At 34.6% G+C, this 15,231-nt stretch overlaps 1 protein-coding gene across 1 annotated transcript; it reads right to left on the reverse strand.

Annotated features, from left to right (window-relative positions):
* Positions 1-994: 994 nt before the first annotated feature.
* On the reverse strand, positions 995-14,674 carry LOC142631287 (electron transfer flavoprotein-ubiquinone oxidoreductase, mitochondrial). The gene is made up of 18 exons (XM_075805423.1): positions 14,064-14,674; positions 12,935-13,011; positions 11,872-11,978; positions 11,091-11,172; positions 10,903-11,011; positions 10,208-10,254; positions 10,024-10,098; positions 9,367-9,483; positions 9,054-9,122; positions 7,512-7,604; positions 6,994-7,096; positions 5,664-5,788; positions 5,217-5,266; positions 4,981-5,047; positions 3,869-3,948; positions 2,700-2,828; positions 2,543-2,609; positions 995-1,954 (listed from the first exon to the last, which is right to left on the reverse strand). Exons 1-18 carry the CDS (start codon positions 14,584-14,586, stop codon positions 1,871-1,873), a joined length of 2,004 nt encoding a protein of 667 aa, XP_075661538.1. The 5' UTR covers positions 14,587-14,674; the 3' UTR covers positions 995-1,870.
* Positions 14,675-15,231: the final 557 nt, after the last annotated feature.

Genomic DNA, 15,231 nt, shown 5'->3' on the forward strand with positions numbered 1-15,231 from the left:
TAAGGCAACAAAACGCTTTTCCATGACTATTTGCTAAAACACTGATGGATCCTTTCAATGTAGTTTAGAGGAGGTTTTGAATGAATCCTTCTCTTTTATGCTTTTTTACCTCAGCTGGGTGTGAATACTCTAACACCTCATCGTGTGTAGATTAAAATACTATCCATGTAAAGCTCAGGTTGAATAAAGGATAAAAGTGTTGAGTTACCTTTGTGTACGGCCATTAGGTTTTAGCTTAGAATAGCAGTTTGGAAGGCTGATTGACTTGGCACAGATGGGTGATGGATCTGTGCAGAGACTTCAATCAGGTGCTAAATGAAGAGAACAAATTCTAGTTTATTGAGATGGTTCTTCTTGAGGCGGAGTTACAAGAGCTTATAGACAAATAGGCAAAATTGGTCCATTGTCATTGAAGGCCAAAGGATTACAATATATATATTCGAATAAAAGATAAAAGGCACAATTAGTAATGGAATTATTGGATAGAGCTTTTGTTAACTATAGCTAGTTGGAATTAAAAAAAAAAAAAACTATAGATTTTCTTTATACATATAAAAAAAAAAAAACCTATAGCCAGTTGGAATTATTTTCTTGTACATTGTTTGATGGCTTTTCCCATAAAAATCTCAAACCATGGCCAAATGTGATGTAAACATTCATAATATCCCCCCATCTTGCTAGAATAATTCATTGATTTGAAGCTATGCAACTTATGCACTACTCACTTAGACGAAAAAGTATCTAATAATGTGTAAGCTGTATGCAACATCACACTCACATGAATGGCTTCATTTACATTCTTTGATTGATATCTTCCACAGAATTGCAGGATTCAGTAACAAACTTGCACCTTTTTTGGGTATGGGAGATGATGCCAGGAATATTTTCCTTCTTGATGAAACATGGCTCCTTGTGAAATATCTATGGAAAATTTTCCCTCTACCATGCATGATATGCCTTTCTGGTTTCTACAAATTATAATGCCATCTTATTCGATCGATAATTTTTTTTTTTGATAAGTAACGATAAAAATATATTAGAGAAGAACACAGCCCCGTACATAGGAAATGTACTAAAGAGGCAAAAACATCAAGAAACCAAATTACAATGATCAAGCAAAATAGGAAGGGAAAGACAAGAAAAAGATGGTAAAACTAAACACCATTCCAGAAGAGTAAAAAAGAAAAAAGACTTAATCTCAAGAATGGACCGATCGCGACCCTCAAAACTTCTAGAATTCCGTTCCCGCCAGATACACCACATCAAACAGTGCGGCACCATCCTCCAAATCACTATATTGTGATGATGCCTGAAATTGCAAGCCCAACAATCCAATAGATCCACTACCTTATGCGGCATCACCCAACAAATACCAAACAAGCAAAAGACCATACTCCACATCTCAAAAGCTATAGGACAGTGAAGGAGGAGATGATCAACAGATTCCCCACACATTTTACACATATAACACCACTCAAGGACAACAAAGTGCCTTTTCCGAAGATTATCAATAGTAAGAATCTTGCTTAGAGCAGCAGTCCAAGAAAAAAAAGCAACCCGGGGGGGAACCTTCGATTGCCATATCATTTTCCAAGGGAAGGGAGTGGCAGTGGGGGGAGGGGAAAGGGAGTGATAATTTGAAATGGCTTCTGTTCTTCGATGCCAATCCATGCCATTTTGTTATTGATGTAGCTTGTGAGATCAACAGAAAAATATGCATTGTGTAAACCTTAATTTATTTTGAAATGGTCAAAGGCATTATGAATTATCTACATTACATATAAAGTTTTTTTTTTTTTTTTTTTTTTAAAATTTTTAAATTTTTTTTTTTTGGGTTGAAGAAACAATAAGAGACACGTAAGTGCTTGATCTACATGACTGAGTAACCTGGGCCACCGCCACCTTCTGGCACAGTCCACTCAATATTTTGCTTTGGGTCTTTAATATCACATGCCTGACAATATTCAAGAAAAATTAGCACAACCTCATCTTGAGAGACACAAACATCTACTGTAAAAAGTAACAAATCTAGTCAAGCTGTGATAAATAGGATCTGCTTAATTTCTTAGGGTGTCCAAATTCTAAATTTCATTTCTATTGCGAAAGTTCCAGTCAAAATCTAGTTAGTCATAAGCCTGATTTAACTTCTAATTCTAAAAAATAGTTGACACTTCCAAGTTAATTGGGGTTCAAAGCAAAGAGAACCATAGAGCCTAGAATTTGATGGTGGACAAAGATACAGGTACAACTTGAACAAACAAAATGTATTTTCATTTCTTCAATCATCTAATGCATACATTAGAAGCAGGTTGGAATAGCAAGCTACATTCCAAGTGCTTGTTTCGTGTGTGCAACTGCCTAGCAAAGTGATTTACTATGTGCAGGGAAAAAACTTTACCAGAGAGAACGGCTATCAGGTAAATAAAATATTTCCCTTTCTATAAAAATTCTCTTTCCAAATGTGTGCGTGTAGGCAATTTATATCACATACGCTAATCAACACAAAGATCCAACTACCTTCCAAATGGCCTCAAATATTTACCTTGCAGTGTAGGCAGTTTTGAGCATTGATCTGCAATTTTAGTTGACTCTTTTCATCTGGGTTATACCTACATTTCAAACAGAGATTAAAAAGATAATGTGAGATACTCCATTTATAGAAGATTTCTCAAAGCACAAACTGTCAAATTGCATATTACTCGTATACACGTGCAGGACAATATCGTGACTCAGGTCCAGCATAGTCTGGCAAATTAACTTGTTCAGGAATCTTGGGGTCCCTCAAGCGAAGGTGAGCAGGTTGGTCATGTTCGTGATTTGTGTTGCTCCTAAACAAACACATAAATACAAATATATAAATACCAAGAAAATGAGAGAAATGAAGAAGAGGTAAACATCGGCACTTTTCCCGAATAAATCAAATTTCCTTGAATTCAACTTTTTGTTGTTGTTGATATTAGTAAAATGGCACACCAATCTTTACCTCTTTAAATGAAATTATGGTCATTGGTAAGTTTGTTACCCAAGCTAAAAACCCAGGGCTACAATCCATATTTTTCACGATCCCATTATAAGAATAGGATTATGAGGTGTTTGGTTTGGAGCTTTCCCTTCCCCACAGTGTTTCTGTAAATAATGCTCCTTCTCATATGGGTGCAAGATCCCTGTCCAGTAATGTTATGGTATTAATTTTGCATGTGTATATAGGATAGCATCCTGCTGCACATCTTACGAGTCATGGGAGCACAGGATTCAAAAATAGGACACCCAAAAGTGGTACGAATTCTTTAGCGCAAGGCCACATCAAGCACACAGAACTAAATGTGGGCTCTTTAACATCGTCCTGTCATTGTAATATCTGGGAGCCTATAGAAAACACTTTTTCTATATGGGGTCCTAGTTTGCCATTCTTATAAAGAGTAGGTGTGTTTTAAGTATTTATTTCCCTTTTAAGAATGTTCATAAACAAAAAAAAAAGATCCCTTTTGAGTATCAAATTCAAAAGATTCTTATTATCAGAAGACTTCTTTTTGTGGATCTTCATAACTGTAAAGAAACTTCTTTTATGAACCATCACGTTGGAATTATTGTAAACATTTAATAACATGCACTCGTAACTTTAATAGAATAAGTACATCACGTAAAAGTGATGCTGCAAGGTGCACTGAGGTAACAAAAAACTCACTCCACCACAAGCCTAACACATCAGTTTGGAAAATTGCATCATTATCCAAACCCAGCCAAGATTGTAAATTCTGCAACCTAACAGGGTGGGTGAAGTGGGTTCCCACATAACATGTTCCATTGCAAATTGCTGATTAAAATATACATGAATAAAAAAATTGAGAATATATTCACTGTTTTAAACCTGTGTAAAGAGGTTGGCACGTCAAAAGACAAAACCCCATCTGGCTTTGGATATTTAATTGGAGAACATAACCTTGCAACCTGTGTGCATATTCGAGTGCATTGATCAGTAATTTTTTACAGTAAAATAAGTCAAATTTTGGCTATGGCATATGCTATATCGTAAATCTCAATTCTGGTTCTTTGTTTCTCATGGGCACAACTCAGACTGCAAATTAATCTAATGCAGCCAATATATCTATCCTGAGATGTTCAATCAGTTTGTTAAATTTACATTAGCAAAATATTGCTGCCTGTGTGCATATTTGAGTGCATTGATAAAAAATTGTTTACAGTAAAATAAGTCAAATTTTGGCTATAGCATATGCTAGATCATAAATCTCAAATCTAATTCATTGTTACTCATGGGCACAGCTCAGACTGCACCTATAATCTAATGCTGCCAATAAATCTATCCTGAGATGTTCAATCAATTTGTTACATAAGCAAAATATTGATGATGTAATAAAATTATTGTATGATCAAGTGGTTGATCTTAGAAGGTGAATATGATAAAAAATAACCAGAAGAAAACTTCTCTAGAGTCGGTGACAAGGATCATATGTTCATCAAGTTATTGGAGAATGAACAAATGATTTATATTTCTGTGGGTGTGCATCAGATGTCATATGACAAGAAAACCAAAAGCAATCCAGCCCATGAGTGATTGAGTACTATGGTGTAACAAAATCATGCATGTTCTAATTGAAAAAACATATCTGGTTCTGATTAGCACCTACAACCTCATTTTGTTGTGTATAATTGAATAATATACACAAATTAACATCATGGCCATTCACAGATTGCTGATATCATATCATATCCTAGGGTGAAGCTTGATTTTATTTGTTTCTTCCCCATCTAATGAATTGCTTTTTTCCCATCCAAAATCATATCTGAACTGTTTTTCTTTAAAATAATTCACAACTTTAGTTTAACTATTTCATTCTATTCAGCCTTATCCAAAAAAAAAAAAAAACTATTTCATTCTATTCAGTGCTGAGTATCAACTTTGTCACTATATGTGTGCAAGTGTGACTTGAATTCATGGTAGCCTTGGTAAAGTCTCCTTACCTTTGTTGCTTCATGATCAGGTTTCCCATGCTTCAGTGTGAAGGGGGATCTTCCTTTCAGTATGTAGCTGCAAGCAAAAATATGGGTGAGTGAGCTTGCACTGAAAAAAGGCATTAAAAAAAAGAAGAGTTTGCACTGAGAGAGAGAGAGAGAGAAGAAAAAAGAACAATAAAAATGAGTGATCTTCATACACTAAAAATGGTAAGTAGCATAATCAGCAGGATGTGAGATCTTACTGTTCTACTCCACTTATGGCCAAGCCAGGAATAAGCCCATGCTCAAATGCCTATAATGATAAGAAAACATTTGTAAGATTATAGGTTATATTAATTATAATTTAAGTAAACATGAAAATCCATTTAGTGGCCATTAAATCTTTTTGTGCATCAAATGAACCCAGCCACCTCCCAGATCAATCAGAAATGGAGTGGAATGATTCTTTTGACCATCCGTCCAGTTAGACAAATAATGATTTATGGGCAATCTGCTCTAATATTCAATTGATACAATCCATTTAGGAGGTGGCAAGTTGAGGTATAGTTTATGGATGTGTTTCAACCATTGGAAGACATGTAAAGAAATCACCAAGTTTAAAGAGAGGCACAGTAAAACTTCAAGCTAAAGATGGAAATCCAGGGAAATAATAGTTTTGAAATTAGAGGAGATAGTGAATTGCTTCTTACTGGCCGGTAGTTCCGAGCTCTGTATAGTTCTTCCCATATCCATGAGTTCTGTAAAGCATCCCAATATGTTTCCAGATTCAAGCCCTCTTGAAGTACACCAAATGTAGCTTCTGCTGCTAGCATTCCTGTAAGAAACAGGAAAATTAGAAAAAATGACAGAATTTTAAGCAATCCTCTTAATTATTGCTAATAGGCGGGTTCTAGTTAGTTTAACTAATAAAGTCTCTTATTTCTTAAATAAGAGATCTGGGGTTTAATCCTTATCTACACCAAAAACCAATTAGTATCTTGATTTGATAATAAAGAACAATTATCATGGAGTGGATGTCATAGGTTTGAAATAAACTATCGTATCTATCAAAAATTATTGCTAATAGGCACACATGAAAATGTTGCGAATGCATCTAGAACTTTGACTTATGAATGAATATCCATTTACAAGAATATATTATTATATTTAATAAATCATTCCAAATAGACAGCAATGGTAGCCAATAAAGAGCAATAAAGGATGAAATTCCATTGGTTTAGAAAACCTAAATGAAATCATCTCTAATGTACCATGACATAAGTTTACAGGAAGAAGAGCAAATGGCAACAAAAAATTTATATCATGTGTCCAGAAAAGAAGAAAACTCACATCTAATAATATATACAATTTACAAGAAGTAAATTTTTTTTAACGTTGTAACAAAAATTACAAATATATTTATTTGTCTGACCACAATAGGAAAAAAGCAAAGATGAGGTAAATTCACATTGAATCATGATAGGTACAAAATGAAAGAAATAGTAAATCTAGCAAAACCATGGTTGGTCACAAGGACCAATAATTTCCTCAATCAAAAAATTGGTTTCAGCCACATGGAATACTGATTTGACCAATTAAAAAAAAACTATATAAATTTCTATAGGGATATGCTCACATCCATAGTATCTGGACATGAATGAATGGGAAGCCAGTCCCTTTTTGATAGGTAAAAAAAATTCAAACATGCATTGGTCTGACCCCATGACCTCACCCTCCACAATCCACTCCTAGTTCGTCAAGGTGGAAATGCCACATGAACCAAGCGCCATTGCTTCTGTTCCTCCCCCCTTCCCCCTTCCCCCCAGTTCTTTCTAAATATCCAAGAAGATATATGTAAGAAAACACTCTCATATACAGAGATAAAATTGAAAAAGAAAAAGAAAAGCACACGACCATTTTGATTCAAACTTTCCGAACTATTACACTGTTTATATTAATTTAAAATATCCTCAAATAGACATATTCAAGCAGCAATAAAGATTAAATAAAAGTCATCCAATTAGAATGTTGTTGTGGTACCCGATTTCATTGCAGTGTGAGTCCCCTTTATCTTTGGTACATTTAAGAAGCCAGCTGAACATCCAATTATTGCACCTCCAGGGAAAACTGGATATGGAATAGACTGAAATTTAACTAGCATCATATTCATATTTGAATAACACGTAATAACCAACAAAGAACGGCATATATCATTAGTAATTAACTGTTAAATCACTAATAGAAAATAAAGAACAAATGATTCTCCCTCCAGTATAACTTATTTTTAACTTGATTGATAAATATAGGCACTCAATATATGAACATTTTGTCCTTAGACCTTTCTACCTTTAACCACCAAGTAAAATTTTAATAAATTTATAACGCAAGCAATCACATAAGAATTTGTTTGTTGGGGAAATCAAATATTCCATACAAAACTTGATCCACAAGACCACAATGGAGGCCACATGCAGGAAATTTAGAATTGACTTTTGATTATTCTGCTATCTTGATGAGTTTCTTATATATTGAAAGTGGATTAGGGGTTACTGGCATACCTGAAAGCCACCTTCATTCAAAGTGCGAGCACCATACTGGAGAACACTCCCACCTTCCAAGAGTGGTTTGATGGCTGGGTGATGTTTCAGTTTCTATAAGAAGAGAAACCAATAGTAGAACTGGGTAAGATTCCAAATACTTGAATCCACAGCTAAATGACCTAGAGCAGGGATAGACATCATAACACATCCTTGGAACTAACACAAGAAACCAAATGACGTATCGTATAAATAGCCAAAATATATTAGTGAATCTGCCCAGCCTAATGTTTTTCATATGAGGAAATCCACCCCGGATCACCCCTGGATTCACTTAAGTTCATTGCATGTCTCTCTCCTATCAATAACAAACCTTGTGGAAAATAATCATTAATTCAGTCTGTTTTTGATAGGGTAATAGATAGTCATTAAAGTAGTTCCCATTCACGATGAGTTGTAGCTCAACTAGAATAGCTCCCAAATAGCATTACTTATATGAAACAAATTATTTTAATTTGAGGTTGAAATGTAGCATTTATTATGTTTCAAAAAGAGGATTAATGTTTTGAAAATAAATTAGGGTGTTAATCAACATGAGCACCACCCTTGTTCAACCCCACCACATTCCCCCCCCCCCCCCAACACACACACACACACACACAAAACCCTTAAAACAAAGGAGATACTTCTCACCAACTGCAAACTAAAGTTCATGGTGGGTCCTTCTCCAAACAAAAACTGTCCACACAGAAAATGACATTACTTACCTAGGTGATGCGATGCTAATAGCTCAATATGAGCTAATTTTGAATCTATAAAAAATATAGCTTGACCACAGAAGCTTGCAAATAGTTGGGATAGGAACAGTAGTACCGATGACTATACTGAGTTGCATTAATTGAATTCATCATAAATTCTCAAAACTCATGAATTTCGCTGCTAGGTCTACCGTCTTGACTTAGGAATTAATGAAATCTTTTATAGGAATCCTTCCATAAAAAACTACTTAATTTTTTTTAATCATATATGAGTAATAGGATGCAGAAGTCAAATAAATTTTCACTGTTTCTGCAGCTAATAATGCATTCCAGTAAAAATTTTATACACGGCCCTTTTTGGCTATTTCCACCCACAATGTCAAAAAATGAATTTCTTCTAAATATTGAGATCATTTTTCATAATTGCTCCATTTCCTAGAAATTACTTTACAATAAATTATAGCCGCCAGCCTTTCAAGGCTATGGTTAAAAAAAGGAGACATTTCCTTGAAATGCTTGAATGCACCACTACTAATAATATTATGCAGGAGTGCACAATGAGGGTTCAAAATAGTAGCTTTTCAGGAGGTATTTTATGCAACAATATTTCTGTAAATCCCCTAACCCACCCCCGAAAAGAATATTTGTCTCCTGAGAAAACAGAAACTAGATCCCCCAGAATCATAATATAATTTTATATACATCTAAGAGAACATAATGCAATACTTTAGATCCATAAGCATATGCATAAAAGATATAGTATAATATTTACTTATTTAAAAAAAAGGGAAATTAAGATCTTTACCTGGAATTCCTCATAAGGGTTCAAAAAAGGGTTTTGATAATTCAAAGCAACCACCAAGCCAATAGCGACCTGCATGATCAAGAAAGACAATTTATGAATTAATAGGTTATTCAGATCAAGAATTTAGTAATGAAAGATTCATGTCAATGATATGCACTGAAACTTGTAGACATAGATGCACTTTTAAACAAATTCTATTAACTTCCACAACAAAATAGCTACATGCAAAGATGGGAATATAATACCAAAAAAGCACTGCATATAGTTTGGATAACTAATAACTGAAAGATTTTAGCAAATAAGAACCATTTACCTGTCTATCTTGAAGGTGGTACAAAAATGATCCGCCATATGTCTTTTGATCCAAGGGCCAACCTAAAGTATGAATCACAGAACCAGGGTTGTGTTTGTCCTCCTCAATTTCCCAGACCTGAGTATGACACAGCATTTGAACTTGGGAACAAGCAACATAAACTTCTTGTATGCATTAAGTGGGTGAAAACTAAGGAAATTCTTCTCTTACAGCAAAGCATATTACTTGGGTGGGTAAGGTTTGATCAAATATACCAACTCATAATCATATTGAAAAACCTTGATGGCACAACTGCTTAAAGATATATTTAAAGAGAAAGTTACTAATTCTTCAACTATGCTTACAACTCTATTCAAGGGCTTGCCCATTGTTTAAGAATCAATTTTTCATATAACAACACCGATATAAAATTATGGAAGATTGTGCATCACTTAGCAGTAAGGGGGAACAGGTAGAAAACCAACTAGGCATAGAGACAAAAACAATCAAAATCACTCTTATATTAACACATATTAGGACTTAATAGCTAACGTATGTAGTTTTTAACAAACAACCTCTAAACTTAAAGAAGTCAGATTTCATACATCCCAAAGTGAATAGATATGAAATGAATGGACTAGCACCCATTATGAGCTATAATTGGTAAAAAAAAGTTACCTCTTTAATTCCCAAAGCATAAGTCTGATGCTGAGCATGCCTTTTCTCTCTCAAGTTGTATTTTTTCATTATTTTCTGCAATGTAAAACAAAGAGGTCCTGATATCACAATAAAGTTTGACCAGCAAGGGCTTCACATTTAAGAATATTGCACCTATTAAAGCAATAAAACATTTTCTGCTGACCTCTGATATTGATCCCCGGCATCCCTCAGCTAGAAGCATTATGCGCCCTGCATAGTATTCTCACAATTGCATATCAGTTTGTACCAACATATAAAAACAGATAACTAGATCTTTCTATGCAAAATATATATTGTAATAAAACCTACTTGTACGCTTGCATCTACCACTATATCAAGGTAATTGTCTGAGTATTTTACATTTTGAGGAGAAGAATAACAAGAGAGAGGCAGGTGTCATTGTCTAAAATGTTTAATTAATGTCAAACATTTTACTGACGCAAATAGTAAAAATGTACATTTAAATATACAGAGTTGTTTATTCAAGTTAAAACCCATAATTTACCTACCAACCATCATGTAAAAGCTTGGAAAACTTGGTCAATCAAAACACTATAAGATGTCAAATGGTCATTAACAATGCTGGTCCGGCCTAAGATGCCTTGGGTACAATCCTACTTTTCAGCATTGTTTGCATGTGGTGGCCACTCTCAAGACTCAATTCACAGAGAGTATTACAATTAGTATTTCAGTTATTTGACAAGTCTAAAATGTAAATATCAATATCTAGTGAAAGCAGATGTGCCATATAACAGAGTATGGGGGACAAATTTCCCACCTCAGAGATTTTATATAATGTGTGAGTGTGTGTGTTTGTGTGTGTGTGTGTGTGTGTGAGAGAGAGAGAGAGAGAGATGCCTTTCAATTCGACACCACGCTGGAAAATTTCCTTCTTTGAACCATCTTTGGCAACTCCCATATCATTAGTTGCAATGCCAATAACTGTGTCCTTAGCATCATATAATATCTGACCAATTCCATAACTTGTTTTTTAAAACTGTCCACTAGTATGTTGATTGGTAACAAGAGAGCAAAAAATAGAGTACCTCACTAGCAGCAAAGCCAGGATATATTTCAACCCCCAATTCTTCAGCTTTTGTCCCCATCCAACGTACTAACTGACTTAAACTACATCAGAAGGTCAACAAGAGGTTTGTTCAAAAAGATATGAAACAATTAGATCAGAAAAGAAGGGTTGCATTGAAACATACATAATATGATGAAAGAGGCATCTAATAAGGTACAACAGAATCTATCACCTTGAATGACACAGGCAGTAACTTAGTAATGGTTGCATAACATGAGTAAACAAACAATCCTTTTTCTGTCAAAGAGATTCTATCGTGAACCATCTTGACTAGCAAAAGAATTTGAGGGTCAACAAAAACCCAATTTCAGATATATATATATATATATATATATATATATATATATATATATGTGTGTGTGTGTGTGTGTGTGTGTGTGTGTGTGTGTGTGTGTGAGTCTTCTTTCTAATTGTAGACATAAGCAAAGTCCTAGGACACCAGCAAGCTTCTATTAATTCCAGTGCAAATTAACTACTTACATAAAGTCAAGTTATCCAGGGAAAAATGGATCAAAATGATTGTAGTGAGTTATAATAGGCACATAACAGAATCAAAACCAGAGCTATTTCCAGGTAGATTTGGCAGCAAATGAAATGAAATCATCATGGCATACACGCATGTGGGTTCCTCTTTTTTTGAAGGTTAAAAATAAAAGGCCAGCCAAAGAATGCAGTGTTTGGATTTTGAACATACATTTCTATATAAATGCTCCATCCATTATACAAGCATATACAAATACCTTATAACATAGTTTCCCTTGTTATCAAAAGGACAAGGAAGTGAAAATGCACGATTCTTTGTAAGAAACCAAAACTTGTCAGAAGAAACAGGGACACTTATTGGTGCCTGCAGGTATATTTGGAAAAGAACATGGATTAAAATTCAATAGAAAACAAGTGGAATTTCAATTAACAAATTCAGTTGATAGTAAGTTCCTCATGCTTTATCATTAACAGATTATCCCTCAACAGCTTTTCCTTCCTCATATAATTATGGCAAAATGCATTGTCGGTTCCTAAACTTTAGTTCATGACCAATTTTTTTGTGCAGAATTATAGATCACATAAAGTAAATATAGAAGAACAGGATTTAATCCTATGAACTACAAAGCATTACTCATATCTCACGATGGATCTACCACTTGATAAATTTATATAATTGTAACTTCTCCAATATACATATAACAATGTGAATACATTTACATAGTTATGTTTTTTGATGGATAAATATGTTTCTGATAACTAAGACCTTGATGTTGATATTTGCAATTGGAATTGAGAATAGGAAAGAGGGATTTCACCGTTGGATTAATTACTATACTTTGAACTTTTCCCTTCCAAAGGATAGCATGGCTGCTAACCTAAAAAATCCAGGCCATGACAGGTTGAAGCTGAGACCTCCATCTTTCATACTAGTACATAATCTTGAGTCTTTTCTGTATGTTTTTTGGCTACCTCATGTTCTTTTACATGAATTAGTATTTTTTAATGAAACTTTATCGTAACTATAAAAAATAAAAGCTCCATTAGGCAATAACTTATCAAAAAGAAAAAAAAAAAAAGCTCCATTAGGCAATAAGGCTATCTGTACATAGAGGGTGTAACCAATCTGATGTAGGAAACATACACAACAAAAGAAATGTGGCAGATTGGTCCCATCTTCCTAGAGTAAATTGTGTGATTTTCATATGCATAACCTAAGTTACAAAAGATTATATGAAACAGTTGTTAACATAAAATGAATAAGGAAAAATTTGAAGCAAAACTTGAGGAAGCAGAAACAGAAGAGAGAAAGAGAGAGACCTCTTCCTGTTTCCACTGTGGGAGAAGTTCATCCAATGCCCGGGGTTCAAAAACATTTCCAGAAAGGATGTGAGCACCTATTATGACATGAGAATAAAGAAGACTGTTGACATGGATTGTTTAAGGGCAATGACCTCATAAAAACGACTTAAACAGTCTACTGTAGAAATATTGGGAAAAAGAAGAAGTTTTGATTGAGCTTGTTTATGTATCAAGAATGAGTCCTATTTTAATATTCCATAACATCCAGCAGTAACAGGAGAAGATAAAATGAATTTAAGAAAAACCTTGTTCCACCTATCTATGTGTCAGAACCTACCCAAAATTAACATCTATTTCAGGCAATGCAATTCTGTCAACAAATCTCTACTGAATCAGAATCCATGTCCATTGTTTGTCTTTTCCATAGCTCTTTAGAACCTCCACCTCAATTCTGCCTATGAATTACCATCTCAAATGGATTTTCTCTTATACTGTCTCCAACTAGTGCTAACTAACTTTTTAAAAATGCAATCTGTTGTAACTTTGTCCTTTCTTGTTATTGTGACTCATTCATACCAATATGCACAATTCTAAATTTTTACAAATCTTATAGCATTAGCACCTTAACCTTATATTCATTTTTATCAGGCCATGTGAATATTGTTACAGACATTCTTAAATTACAAGAAGATTTACAGTTGACCAGGCCTACCATAATGCTAAACCTTGCCTCACACATGCTTTGCAATGCAAATGAAAATTAAAGTGATTCAAAAGCACCATACATGAAATGCATGTTACAATAAGGTATCCTCAGTGATATCAAATTATTAGCACGCAAAATTCCAAAGATAAAGAAAAGAGACCGATCATTTAAATCACATAAAGGTATTCAGAACATATATCAACAAAATTTAGTGAAGGAAATGAAAAAACAAAATAAAATGCATTCATTCAAAGTTGTCTTTACAGTTTCAATTACAAAAAAAAAAAAAAAAATCGAACTCCTTTAACATGCTACGTCCCATTAAGCTAATCTTATCACCATTTTCCAGACAAGGTAACTAACTAGGTGACCATTAAGCCTGAATTAAACCAATATATTCAATCAAATTCAAACTTCAACAAATTGATATGAGAAACATACCCACTTCAGCACCTTTCTCAACAACACACACTGATAAATCAGCCCCCTTTTCAATGCACATTTGCTTCAACCTTATCGCCGCCGATAACCCAGCCGGTCCTGCCCCAACAATAACAACATCATACTCCATAGATTCCCGGTCCGATTCACTACTGAAACTCCTCATTCCACTAACAGCACCCTGAACCCTCAAAACCCCACTTCCTTTTCTCTCACAAGTTCTCAAATTTGCACAATTTAGCCAATACCCAGATGAAGAAACCTTACAAAAACCAATCTTGGAGTAGAAAGAACTGAAATTTCGATCAAAACGGTGAGAAAACGAATACCCATCTGGAGTTTTGGCTGGATTTATAGAATTGAATTGGTTTGAAGGAAACCCAGATGAATTTGAAGAGATGGGAGAGTTTGTTGGATTACAGAGATGGGTTTCTGAGTGAGGAAATGAATAGGACGATATAGAGCTGGAACTTCTGAAAGAATTGGATTTGGATTTGGAGGAGATAGAGAGAAGCCTGAGCATGGTTGAGACTGAGAGACACTGTAATAAAGACTTTGTCACTGATCAGTGATGAGCTTGTTGGATTATGCAGCAGTGAGTTTGTTATGTATAATTAGGGGGAATGTGCAGATTAGGCATGTGGATGCATGAATATAGTAAGTTAGGCATAATTTGAAACTATGTAGGAAAATAGCAACTCGAGTTTTTGAAACTCGAGATTTACATAATAAATCGAGTTTCAAAAACTCGCTTTATGCTCGCTTTGGGCTTGCTGAGGTGGAAAAATGCCACCTGGATCTCGAGTTTTATAAACTCGAGTTTTAAGTCTACCTAAACTCGAGTTTTATAAACTCGAGTTTAATTATATAGTAACTCGAGTCTTATAGACTCGATTTCCTCTGGGCATGTTTATTTAAAACTCAGCCCGTGGCATTTAACTCTCTCACATTCTCCACTCTCACTGCTCAACACACAGAGAAAACCTAAAATCTCAGCCTCACTAACTCTCTCACTCACTCACCCTCACTAACTCACTCACCCATAACTCTCTCACACCACTCACTCTCACAAAACCACATTCTCCACTCTCACTACTCTTCCCTCTCAGCAAATTCATATCTAAGGTAAGGGTTTGCATAATTTGATTGTCATTATAGTTGGGTATGT

Source organism: Castanea sativa, chromosome 4 (assembly GCF_040712315.1).
Source record: "Castanea sativa cultivar Marrone di Chiusa Pesio chromosome 4, ASM4071231v1".
Taxonomy (NCBI): domain Eukaryota; kingdom Viridiplantae; phylum Streptophyta; class Magnoliopsida; order Fagales; family Fagaceae; genus Castanea; species Castanea sativa.